The following is a 13588-nucleotide window of genomic DNA, read 5'->3' on the forward strand; positions in this document are numbered from 1 at the left end:
CCGGCTGTACCCCCCCAACCCCTCCCGCCCCCCGGTGACGGCTGGCGTCCCCCACCGCCGCTCCCCGAAAAGCGAACGCCAGCCCGCCCCACGGCGCCGGCCCGGGAGCGAGGAGCCGGCCCGCCGCCGGGAGAGCGAGGGGAACTCCGGCGGGCGGCAGAGAGAGGCACTCCCCGGCGGGCGACGGGGCGATCCCGCCCGCGAGACCGGGGGGGAGGCGGGCGGGGAGACCCTACTCCGCCGGGGCGCGCAGGTAACAAGTTTCGGAGTTAGGACTGCAGAGGCCGGCCGGGCGGAGAGAGATGCCCCACCGCTCCCCGCGGGGATTCGGTGTCCCCGCCCGGGCCGGAGGGCGGCGGCGCGGCTGGGGGGCTCCCCGAGCCCGCTCCCCGCAGCGGCGGCGGGGCGGTCGTGGGGCGTGTGGAGGAAGACAGCGTGTAACGGTCCCGGACAGGCGGCGGAGTGCGGACGCACCGCTAGGCGGAGGAGGGAGGCAGGCAGGCAGCGAAGCGAGGGAGGCACCAGGTAGCGGATATAACGGTGCGGAGGGAGCCGGGCTCCCGGCGAGGAGCGGCGGGGGAATTACTTTCGCGCCCGCCCGACCTCCCCTCTCCGCGCTCGGGACGGTTCTACCCGGCCCCCGCCCCGGCCCCGCCGCCGCCCCAGCGCGGCCGGGCCACTGCCCCGCGGGCTGACTGACCGTTATTGCGCCTCGGGTTCGCCTGCTTCCTGCGCTTACACCTGGGGCCATCCGCCATGATCCTCTCGCTTGTGTCTAAATGCTCCAGTCACCTCCTCCCCCGCCCTCCCCCCTCCCTCGCCTCCCCTCCCCCCCGGACCTGGTTTACGACACTGGGTGGTTTTACTTTTACATCACCTTCCTACACCTAGTGCTCGGCCGGAACCTTGTTGCCAGGGGAGACGGGTGCTTTACGGCAGGGCGTTTTGAATGGCGGCGGGGGAAAAGTTGCGGCTGCAGGTACCGGCAGCAGCCGTCGCGGACGGGGTGGTCGCGGGGCGGCTGTAGCGCCGCCGCCCGCTTCCCACCCCCCCAAGCCGCCGGGGACGCGTCCTTCCCGATCCATCCTCAGGCGGTAGTGGGGGTGGGGTTCCCCGAGGGGTGGGGAGGGCCGAGGGGGCAGGAGCTCGGGAGGGCGTCGGAGGAGGATTCCCCCGTAGGCGCGGCCCGCGGGGGAGTTTCTCCCGTCCCGCATCGCCGCGTTGAGGGACCGGTTCGCTGCCAGGTGCCTCCCGCCCCGCTACCTTGCGGCCTCTTCGGCGCACGTGACGGGCAGTCGTTCGTAGGTACAGTGGGGCTGCCGGGCCCTCTTTCCCTCGCCTCCGCTCCGGGCACCTGCTTTGGGCGTTGGAGCAGAGATGGGACTGTCCCCTCCACAGGGTCCGCTCTTTCCCCGCCGCTGTAGCCTGTCCCCCCGCAGGCTCCCTTACCATAATCCGGGCGGGCGGACGGACGGGCAGGGAGCGGAGCGGTGTGGGCGCGGGCTGATTCGCGTGGGACGGCAATCTGGTGTTACAGGTCTAATCAAGAGGCAAACAGCCGGACGAGAGTGATGCTGTTCTGTCACTCTGTGTGAAATCTGACATTCTGGGGCTTCCCTTAATAATACTTTCTACTTTTTTTGATGAGGTGAGGTACAAAGCTCTATGCTTTAAAAAATAAAGAGGGAAGAGTGTATTTTTTTTTCACAGATAATTAACAACTGTGTTTGGGCTTATGTATTAAAAATTGAAACATTACCTTTAAACACTCATACTACTTGAGTTTTATTTCAAGCAATAAAATAATTTGGTAAGTTTCCATTTGTTTGGCTTTGTTATTTCTTTTCTCTTTTTTTTTTTTTTTTTCCCCTTATCCTTTTATGATTCTGTAGAATTTATAGTTCCATGCTGCTGGAGTATCATTTTATCCAGACAAATCTCCATGGAAGTGCTTCTGTTAATGGGATACTTTATTAAGTTATTGATATACTACTGAATTTGGGTATATCTCAGCTATTCTGCATTGTTTCCACATGCTATATGTTCACACACTGTAACACAGGACCTCGTCTCGTGGAAGCACCTCATCTCAGAACATGTTCTAGAAAATGAACTACTGAACGCTGGCAGTTTGTGGAAGTACCTGGCAGCTGAAGCTTCCGCAGAAGTCAGTACAAGCAGAAATGCTTAGGCTTTAGGCTGGGCATTAGCTGGGGGTACTGAACCCCAAATACAAGGTTTGCTAAGAACCACGACATGAAACCAGCTGCAAGATAAAAAAGAAATGTCAGTGAAATTTGAGTGGGTGAATCACAAAATTTAAGGCAGAATGTCAGTTTTGTCCTGCTTTAATAGTTCAACATCCTTGCCTGTCAAGATTTTGTACAGAAAATACCTGTGGCTGTGAAACTGCTTGCAAACAAGGCCTTAAGGTGTTCTGGAATTCTGGGACATTTTTATGATTTGGTGGATGAACTTAACCAAAATATCAAGTGCAGGTTTTCATGCCAAGTTTTTACTTAAAATTAGTCATGTTTTAGAAGTTAGTTGCAAAAAATAACATATCTGTAAATATTTTTGTAGATTTGTAACAATATTCCCCTGCATGCCCACCCAGAATTGCAGGCTTCTCTTTAAGTCACTTTGAAGTAGCTTGTTTTCATTGAGTTTTGTCACTTCTCACCTCTGGATAAGAATTCTTGTCTCTTCATTGTGAACAATTTATGTTTTCCTAACAGAATGAGGAGAGAAAGAGTCTCCTGTTTTTTTTCAAATGGCCACAGTGGCTCTTTGAGCATTAGTCTCTTGAGATTTCCTAGCAGCTAGGAGAAACTAGTGACAACTCTAGCTGCTTATTAGTTTTGAAGAGCGGAACTGAAACTGGCAGGAGCATTGCTTGCTCTACACTGCTATAGTTTTGATAAATGAGAAGAGAAAGCCAAAGCAATCTTTGTATTATGTTATCTTTGATAGCAAGGAGGTCCAGAAACTAAAAAAGCAGAAGATAGTGTTTTGCATCAGGTTACTGATTGCCCCAATCACTATTCATTGTGAAAATCGTTTCAATCACAATCTGTAAATAGGTATGTGGACGGGTTGTTTTGGGGTGGGTTGGTTTTTAAACTTTGATATATTTAATCCAAGCAACTGGGCAGTTCACATCTTTGTATACAAAGTTCCCGTTATTTCCTGTGCTAAAAAGCATCACAAGGATGCAGCTGCTGTCAAAGTGCTTTGGCCTATTACATTCTTCTAATCCTGGATGCAAACCCACTAGTTAAAATTCCTGCCGTCTTTGTAATGTTCTGCACTATATAAGCACATTGTGTATGTAACTTAAACTGGTTTGTGCTGCAAGAACAAAAATCTTGTTTTTCTTCATGATGCACAACTTTCAATCTGACTTTTCAGTCAAGAATGCAAAAATTGGGTAATGTACTCATGTGCAAAATCTCAGCAAAGCAGTATATTTTCTGTATCCTCCTCAATGTGGCAGGTTTACTGCTGTACTTCATCTGTTTGAAATTTATTTCTATTGTCTGAAGACAGGAATTAAAATACTTCAGTAGTCACACTGGAGTATGAATGCACGAAAACCAGGTAATGATTATTATAGATGGTTTTTGCCATTTTAAAAAGTCATGTAGTGTTATGGTTTATGATCTTTTGACAATGTATTATTAAATTAAAGCAATCAGCCCTCTTGTATGTGTACTCCTTATTCATGTTTATGAAATGAAGTTTCACATTCTGAGTATCCTAGATTTAATGGTGTCATTTAGACAAATGAATTTAGAAATACAGTGGAAAACGGCTCAGTGAATTGTTTCTTGTTTCATTTCTGGTTCGTGGAGTTGGTTTTTTTTTCTGATTTCCACTAGTGAAACTTCATTTTCACCTGCATGTATTTTCTTGGAATGTCAATTGTTACAATTTACTGTTAAATTGATGATTTTTTAATTTTTTTATATATGCTTTTGCTCTATAGAAACTGAAGTTGAAAGATTTACTAGGAGAACAATGACCCAGAAATACACAGCTTGACTGCAGCTAGCTGAGGCACTAATCTTGAATAAAATGTGGATTTTAGAGATATCAACATACGGTTCTAGTTCCATTCCAGATGGCCTTTCAATTTCTATATTTGCTTCCAAGTGTATTGAATAAGTTTCGAAGGTGCACCCTGGGATGTTGTACAATCTCAAAAAATGGTAAAGCCATATGAAATTAGCACGTTCGCTTAGAGCAGAGTTTGTAAATATTTATCAAGAGAAATGATCCCTTTTTCACTTTCCTCAGCTTATTTTTTTTCTGTTTCTGTGCTTTCCTATGAATATGTTTGTTCATTTAAAGCTTAAAGCTGATTCCTGATAGTCATCTTGCAGCAGGTACAGACTTGAGAAGGCTGCATCTGCGTGCAAGCATGAAGTATAAGGATGTAAACCTCCATAAAGCATCAATGTGTACATATTTATATTTAGAACTGTAATGAGTTGCATGCACACAATTGACTTTCAAAAAATATTCCTTGTTACAAAAAAGTGTTTGAGAAGATCACAAAGGCCTTCAAAACCATTTTGTTTCTCTTGCTCTCCTTTTGCCCTACTTGTTGCATATTGTTTTTCTCTTGAAAGCAATTAACCTGTGCTGATACCTATGTCAGGCTAGTATGCTGTATAAACTAAATGTATAAAAACATAATGAGGACCTACAATTCCATTCTTATGTTAATTTTAACTTTAGCTGTGATTTCTGTTTCACAGCTTTCAGACAAGCAAAAAGTGATTTTAGAGAGGGAAAAAGGTTGAAAACGTCATTCCACATTCTTCATCCAAAAGGCAAAGCTTGTATGTTCTAAATGGAATTGCAATGCAAATTTGGATGCAAGCATTGGGTTGTGAATTGTGACTTTTTTGTTTGCTTTCAACAGACCCGGAACTCAGTTGAGAATGTTAAGTTCAATATTTTCTACTAGATGCAGCAGCAAAATACTGTTATCAAAATACTATTTTTAGATTTAAATTACATATGAACTTGTGACTGATCAAATTACAGTTGTAGTGCAGTTAGATTACTCAGTTTTATTAGTAGCACATTTTCTGTTCATCTTCGTTTATGATGGTTCTGCATAAGTGTTCTTATCCATTATATTATCTAATTAAACACTAATGTATTGTGAATATTTCCCCATATGGTTCATGTTTGTTTCCTTCTGTAACTTACACTCTGTTTCTGATTTAATTCTGCTCCCCAGCCCTCTTGCTGTTTGCTGTCTCACAGTTTTGTGCGATTGCTCATTTGGCTCTCGTTTGGAGTTACTCTCTTTGTTATGGTATCTGTACAGCTGGCTCACTCAGCTCTTAAAGTCCCAACTTAAAACTGATTTCTTAATTACTTCATGCATATTCTTGTCATTTATATTTGTTTTTTTTATTGCTAGAGCACATCCTATTGCTAGATGTTATTCATTTGCTATCTCTTGTTTTGTTGTTTGTTTTTTTTTCCTTACTGCGAAGTGCATAATGCTTCTGCAGAAAATTTTTGTTAGTACATAAAAGAAAGCTGTTGTTTTGGAGCAGCTATGGTTTTGGAGTTTGTGGTGTGTGTTCTGAATATACAAAATTAACATAAGGTAAACCAGAGGAAAAAACCATAGGAGTCTATTAAAACAAGCAAATACAATTAGAAGTTTATTTTTGCTTAAGAGACCTCAGCAAATCATCAGTCAACGCCATAAGGGGAAACACAGACCCTGTAATGATACTTTTCCAAGATGTGAACTGAAATTTTGGTATACTCAGCACAGTTGGTATGATTCTCCCATTTGGTGAGGTAAGACTCTGGTAGATACAAACATGGTATTAAAATGGGCAATAGTATGTTTGAAACTCAGAAGCACAGACTAAATTTGTTGGCATTACAGAGCTGTGTAAAACAAAGTATAATTATAGGTGACTTTAGTTTACTGGAGCAAGGAACAGCAGTTCAATGCTAGAATGATCATATGTTGATAAAGAATTGGAAAGGGATTGTGATTCTCATGTAAGGCTATGCATATCAAGAGTTTTTGGTGGCAAGATCAAACATTTAATTTGGATCAAATGTAGTTTGGTTCCATCAAAACAAACTTTTTTTTTTCTTTGTGGAAAAAAGAAGCCTAGAAAGATTTTCCGTGTGATCAAATAGAAAAATATCCTTTCTACCCAAGCAGTAAAAGCTTGGATTAGAGCACTTGTTACAGCAGAGCAGGTGGTCCAGGATTTCCTTTTATTAGGTTCCCTACCTCCCTGGGGAGGTGTGAACAGAGATGTCTATGGTAGGCAGTACCCTACGTCACTGAGCTTTACATATTCTGAAGAATTTTCATTTTTTTCTTATTCATGCTAACTGTTTAAGTACCCAAGAAGAACAAGGGCTCCTGTGTCATCTTAAGAGAAGTACTTTGAAATGCGCTCTATTCCTCTCACTACTCACTTAGGTAAATGTTCTGGCTGTTAGGTTATAATCTTTCTCTAGTTCATGACTATTTAAAGTATTTTGTAGAAACAAAAACCTTTTTATCAGTACAGATGAAGACCACCTGAACTGTTGTCTTTAGGATGGTGAATTGGCATCATTGGTAAATGATAACAATTCAGATTTCTTTGAGGAGAGGACAGAATCGAACCTTGGGTTTCATATCCTGGAGGAGTCTGCCTACAGGGATTTCATATTAAAGATGAATTACACCCAACATTTAATGCATGCAGGACATGTTCTGAATAGCCCAAATCAGTTTCTGCAGAGTAGCCAGGTAGAGAAGAGCCAAGCTTGAAAATCTGCAGGTGGTGGGGTAGAGTGCAGAGGTAGGCAGCTGTAGGGATGACCAGAAGCAGATCTTCACATGCACAGAGAATTTAACTGAAAAATCCTCAGTAACTAGGATTATTTAGAAGCTGCAAGTGGTACTGGAGAGCTTTGTTTGAATTCAGATGCTTGTCTGATCGCTGTTTTTCAAATACAAAAGCTATCTGTTGTAATAAAATTAAAATTGGATGCATTTTACATAATTTTATTTCTATTTAAAAGATTTATTACATATGTCCTGGGTTCAGCACTCCCTGATTCCCATCCATAGGCTGATCCGTAGACTGGAGAACCAAGGAGTGATCAGCAGGATCCGCTCACCCTTTAATAGCACCAAATGGCCAGTGCGAAAATCTAATGGAGAGTGGAGACTAACAGTAGACTACCGTGGCTGAATGAAGTCACACCACCGTTGAGTGCTGCTGTACTGGACATGCTAGGACTTCAGTATGAACTGGAGTCAAAGGCAGCCAAGTGGTATGCCACAACTGATATTGCCAATGCATTTTTCTCAATTCCTTTGGCAGCAGAGTGCAGGCCACAGTTTGCTTTTACTTGGAGGGGTGTCCAGTTCACTTGGAACCGACTGCCCCAGGGGTGGAAACAGAGCCCTACCATCTGTCATGGACTGATCCAGACTGCGCTGGAACAGGGGAAAGCTCCAGACCTGCAATACATTGATGACATTATTGTGTGGGGCTATACAGTGAAAGAAGGTTTTGAGAAAGGGAGGAAAACAATCCAAATCCTGCTGAATGCTGGTTTTGCCATAAAATGGAGTAAGGTCAAGGGACCTGCACAGAAAATTCAATTTTTTGGAATAAAATGGCAAGATGGACGTAGCCAGATCCCCACAGATGTGATCAACAAGATAACAGCAATGTCTCCACCAACTAATAAGAAAGAAACACAAGCTTTCTTGGGTGCTGTGGGGTTCTGGAAAATGCACATCCCAAATTACAGTTTGATTGTAAGTGCTCTCTATCATGTGACCTGGAAGAAGAATGATTTCAAGTGGGGCCCTAAGCAACAACAAGCCTTTGAACAAATTAAGTGGGAGATAGCTCATGCAGTAGCCCTTGGACCAGTCTGGACCGGGCCAGATGTAAAAAATGTGCTGTACACTGCAGCTGGGGAGAGCGGTCCTACCTGGAGCCTCTGGCAGAAAGCTCCATGGGAGACTTGAGGTCGACCCCTCGGCTTCGGGAGTCAGGGATACAAAGGATCTGAGGCCAGCTATACCCCAGCTGAAAAAGAGATATTGGCAGCCTATGAAGGGGTTCGAGCTGCTTCGGAAGTGATTGGCACTGAAGCACAGCTCCTCCTGGCACCTCAGTTGCCAGTGCTGGGCTGGATGTTCAAAGGCAGGGTCTCCTCTACACATCATGCAACTGATGCTACGTGGAGTAAGTGGGCTATACTAATTACACAACGAACTCGAATAGGAAATCTCAGTCGTCCAGGCATTCTAGAAGTCATCATGGACTGGCCAGAGGGCAAAGATTTTGGAATGTCACCAGAGAAGGAGGTGATGCATGCTGAAGAGGCCCCACCATATAATAAACTGTCAGAAAGTGAAAAGCAGTACGCCTTGTTTACTGATGGCTCTTGCCGTATTGTGGGAAAGCATCGGAGATGGAAGGCAGCTGTATGGAGTCCTGGACGACAAGTCGCAGAAACTGCTGACGGAGAGGGTGAATCGAGTCAATTTGCCGAGGTGAAAGCCATCCAGCTGGCCCTGGACATTGCTGAACGAGAAAAGTGGCCAGTACTTTATACTGACTCATGGATGGTGGCAAATGCCCTGTGGGGGTGGTTACAGCAATGGAAGCGGAGCAACTGGCAACGAAGAGGTAAAGTCATCTGGGCTGCTGCACTGTGGAAAGATATTGCTGCCCAGGTGCAGAGCCTGGTGGTGAAGGTACGTCATGTAGATGTTTGTGTACCCAAGAGTTGGGCCACTGAGGAACGCCAGAACAACCAACAAGTGGATAAAGCTGCTGATTGAAGTAGCTCAGATGGACTTTAATTGGCAACATAAGGGTGAATTGTTTTTGGCCTGGTGGGCCCATGACACTTAAGGCTATCAGAACAGAGATGCAACATATAGATGGGCTCGTGATTGATGGGTGGACTTAACAATGGGCGCTATTGTCCAGGTTATTCATGACTGTGAAACATATGCTGCAATTAAGCAAGCCAAGCGGTTAAAGCCTCTTTAGTATGGAGGAGGATGGCTGAAGTGCAAATATGGGGAGGCCTGGCAGATTGACTATATCACACTCCCACCAACCTGCCAAGGCAAGCGCCATGTACTTACCATGGTGGAAGCAGCCACCGGGTGGCTGGAAACACATGCTGTGCCCCATGCCACTGCCCGGAACACTATCCTGGGCCTTGAGAAACAGATTTTGTGGCGACACGGCACCCCAGAGAGAATCAAGTCAGAAAATGGGACTCATTTCCAGAATAACCTTATAGATATTTGGACCGAAGAGCATGGCATTGAGTGGGTATATCACATCCCCGACCATGCGCCAGCCTTTGGGAAAATCGAACGGTACAATGGGCTGTTAAAAATTATACTGAGAGCCATGGGTAGTGGGACTTTCAAACACTGGGATACACATTTTCCAAATGCCAACATGGCTGGCCCAGACCAGTCAGAACTTTTACATACTGTAAAGGGGGACAAAGTTCCTGTGGTACCCATAAAGATTTTGCCGGGGAAGACAGTCTAGGTTATTCCCGCTTCAGGTAAAGGCAAACCCACTCATGGGATTGCTTTTGCTCAGAGACCTGAATATACTTAGTGGATAATGCGGGAAGATGGGGAAGTCCAATGTGTACCTCAAGGGGATGTGATTTTTAGGGGAAAACAGCCAATGAACCCAATTATATGCTGTTGCTTGCTATGTAGCACTTTTATATCCCACCAACTAGATGTCTTCAGGTCACCAGCGACTGGCCCTGACTTCCCTGCTATCATCATCCCAACAAAGAACGAACTTTGACAAAACCAGACGAGCTCAGCAGTGACCAGACAGGTTCCGCAGTGTCATCAGCAGGCAACAATCCAACACTGCATACTGTCTCTCCTGCTCTGAAAGACTTAGAAGAAATGGAGCCCAACATCATGGACCAGATGAACTCAGCAGCTTTATAGGGCTTGGTCCATGCACTAGGGAGTGATACCTCTGTGTTTGTGTGGGTGCATATATACATGCAAATATATGAGACAAGGGTGATGGTATATTGAAAAATGTGGGATCTGAGCATGATGTGAATGGTATGGAATAAGGAGTGGATACTGTCCTGGGTTCAGCAGTAGCAGTCATTTTTCTCCTTAGTAGCTGGTGCAGTGCTATGGTTTTGACTTTCAGCCTGGGAACAATGCTGATAGCACTGATGTTTTTAGTTGTTGTTCGGCAATGCTTACTCTGACCAAGGACTTTCTGAGTCTCATGCTCTGCCAGGGAGGAAGGAAAGCTGGGAGGAAGCAGAGACAGGACACCTGACCCAGGCTAGCCAAAGGGGTATTCCAGGCAGGCAGAGTGAGGGAGCAACTGCATGGTTCTGAGTTACCATCTGGGCTTAAACGACAACAACATATTTCAGTAGCTCTTGGTAGGCATTCACTGAAGTAGTTCATTTCTTGTAGGCAATGGCTAATTCATGTTTAGTAACCATAGTAGGTGATCATGAGTGGGACTTTGCTGCCTGATGTAGAGTTTCACTTAATGGCTAGTCCCTCCAGGCTGCCTTTGTGGTTAGTGAGGATCTAGTCAGTAGAGCCTGGTATACTTCGCAGGCATCTGAAGTTAAGTGAGAAGAATCCCACCCAGTTTCTTACTCTTGACACCGGTCCAGTCAGTGAGATACTTTTTCCTGTCATGACACTGTTGGGGTTTATAGAGGTGACTTCATCTCTCTGCTCTAATTTTTACTCCCAGTTTTGTAGGGTGAAAAGTCCAAGGACTTGTTGCCTCATCTGCAACTGGTGTCTTTTTTTGCCAGCTATCTTTAGACATCATTCCCTGATCTGAAGGGGAGCTATAGGAATGCTAGGGATGGACTATTCATTAGGGACTGTAGTGATAGGACAACGGGTAACGGGTTAAAACTTAAACAGGGGTAGTTTAGATTGGATATAAGGAGGAAATTCTTTCCTGTTAGGATGGTGAGGCACTGGAATGGGCTGCCCAGGGAAGTTGTGAATGCTCCATCGCTGGTGGTGTTCAAGGCCAGGTTGGACAGAGCCTTGGGTGACATGGTTTAGTGTGAGGTGTCCCTAACCATGGCAAGGGGGTTGGAACTAGATGATCTTAAGGTCCTTTCCAACACTAACTATTCTATGATTCTATAAGGCCGTACCAGCTCTGTGGATTTCCACGTCATGTACTGTATATGTACAACACCAAGGGCAACAAAAGTATTTGTTATGGCAGAAAAAAAAAACAACTTGCTTTTCTTTTTTTTTTTTAATATTTGCAATCCAGCTAAACGTTTTTAAAACATTTGGACAGTCTTAGCATAGAGAGAACTGTGAAAATCTTATTCTGCAAAGATGCATAATCCAAAAGCTCAAAGTTTGTTCCTGCAGACAAGTGTGCTTGTATTTGCCTTCATCATTGCAGCATCTTGAAGAAGAGGACAGAAGAAACTTACTTAATTGTTATTAATAATAGTACTTTGGTGCCATGCCATTTATTCTAAATAATATCAAGCACTTTATGGGATTTATTGCTTATTTTAGGTGTAAGATTAATTCGTAAAATGGAAAAGCTGCTCACTGCAATCCTATTCTTCACTATGCTTCACCTTAGACTGCTTTATCTTTAGTTGATTGCTTCAAAAGGACTGTGCTACTCCTAAATGGCATTTATAGGTCCTGCGATGTTTTTATCTTAGCGTTGTTGCTTGCTTAAATGTTTATTCCAAAAGGTTTGAAAAATTACGTTTGCAACTCCTGTTAATTTCCCCTATTGAAAGGTAGCTTATGCACAACTATTTTTCAGAGTCTATTTCAAGACATTTTAACTACAGTCTAGTCTTAATCTGAATCAAATCACAGTCACATTTTCTGTTGAATAGTAATGCACTACATTAGTTTTACAACCTCTTGAAACTGCATTTTAATGACATCGCTTGGGTCTCCATTCTCCTCCAAATGATGTATGCTAATATAAATTCTAAGAAAATGTTTTTGATGCTGTTTTCCCAGCCTATTTTTCCTGTGGCATAGTGATGGATAACCTTTTCTGTTGACTTGGGCAAGCATAAAGAAAAAAAGCAAACAGACAAACCTGTCTATTGCTGCGACTACCTAGACTGAAATGCCAAACCCAGCAAACAGACCATTCTTCATGCATAGAAGAAAATACTAGATAGAGTATCCAGCCAGCCAGAGGTCACCAAATGTACCAGAGCAAAACCCGTGGCTAAACTAAAATGGAAACATTTTATGTAACTTCATCTGTGTGTTCTTTTTCTTGCTTGCTATACTTGATGCTGTCTCATGCCATACTGCACGAGAGCTCAGCAACTTTCTTCACTAGCTTTTCTTACCTTTCAGAATATTAAAAAATAGAAAACTCAATTTTAGATAACATTTATGGTGCATATTTTTTACTACATTCTATCTGTCTGTATGCACACATGCATGCATAAAGCTATTTTTAAAGATTAGGAAGGTCACAAAGTCATGGGCTTGGCCTAGATTTGTGATCCTTTGGTTATACCCGCATCTGCCTGCCCCATCCCTGCCCAAGAGATTACTACCAACTCAGTCAAGGCTGCTATTCAAATCACCATATATTAGCTAGCTGAAAACAGTGGTAGTTAAAAATAATAGGAGTACGCTGGATCAGCAGCTGCAGATTCAGTCTTTCTCCCAGATGAATATCTAAAGAGGTTACCATTCCCAGTTTTATGATGAGTGTTGTTTTCAGCTGTTCCAGCTATATGCAGCATAGAATCATAGAACAGTTAGGGTTGGAAAGGACCTGAAGAATCATCTATTTCCACCCCTCTGCCATGGGCAGGGAGTTCTCAAACTAGACCATGTTGCCCCAAGGCCCTGCCCAACCTGGCCTTGAACACTGCCAAGGATGGAGCATTTACCACTTCCTTGGGCAACCTGTTCCAGTGCCCTCACCACTCTCACAGTAAAGAACTTCTTCCTTATATCTAAGCATGGGTGGCAACATTACAGAAAGGAAATACTAATGCTTCCCTTTTCAGTCATAAAGTTTTAATTTTGATCTCATATTATGTTAGTAACATTAGCTCATCTCTTCCTGCACCTTGAGATATGTCACTTGGTAATGTATTAACATATCTTTCTTCCTCATTCAAAATAAATAGTTCCCAAGTCCTAATCATGAAGGTTATGCAAACTCTACTTATGAAGACAATCTTTGAATTTCCATGGAAGACACTCCTAGGCAGATGCTTATGTTTGATTTCAACTTAAATGACATGCAATATATGGAAGGTCATGCATCATGTCAGACACATTACATTTCAGTGTTGGCTACCCAAATGCTTTGAGAAACTAGCCAAAATCACAATATGGGAAATTCCTTAACCAAGAAGAGTGAGGATTCATATGGACTTTCTTGTTCCAACAGCATCTACTATATCATTACAGTGTATATAACTACCAGCTAGGGATACACGTCTCTGTGGAAGACTAGCATAGGCAAGTAGGGCAAGTAGGTAACAGAAAAGCTCCATGTAT

General features: G+C 43.8%; 1 protein-coding gene and 1 long non-coding RNA gene across 2 annotated transcripts in view; one reads left to right on the plus strand and one right to left on the minus strand.

Moving 5' to 3' along the window:
* The window catches only part of ZEB1 (zinc finger E-box binding homeobox 1), a 124052-nt gene extending 123212 nt beyond the window's left edge, over window positions 1–840 (minus strand). Inside the window, exon 1 of the mRNA XM_061468124.1 lies at window positions 701–840. Within this exon, the coding sequence (XP_061324108.1) occupies window positions 701–758 (58 nt within the window). The 5' untranslated portion in view covers window positions 759–840. The remainder of the gene's footprint in view (window positions 1–700) is intronic.
* LOC133276890 (uncharacterized) lies at window positions 43–5185 on the plus strand. The gene is made up of 3 exons (XR_009746049.1): window positions 43–253; window positions 892–979; window positions 1538–5185. It is a non-coding gene; the product is annotated as an uncharacterized LOC133276890 (long non-coding RNA).
* Window positions 5186–13588: the final 8403 nt, after the last annotated feature.

This window comes from Pezoporus flaviventris, unplaced genomic scaffold (assembly GCF_033815535.1).
Source record: "Pezoporus flaviventris isolate CSIRO_AGI_PZ_B2104156 unplaced genomic scaffold, CSIRO_AGI_Pfla_v1 ptg000047l, whole genome shotgun sequence".
In the NCBI taxonomy this organism is placed as follows: Eukaryota; Metazoa; Chordata; class Aves; order Psittaciformes; family Psittacidae; genus Pezoporus; species Pezoporus flaviventris.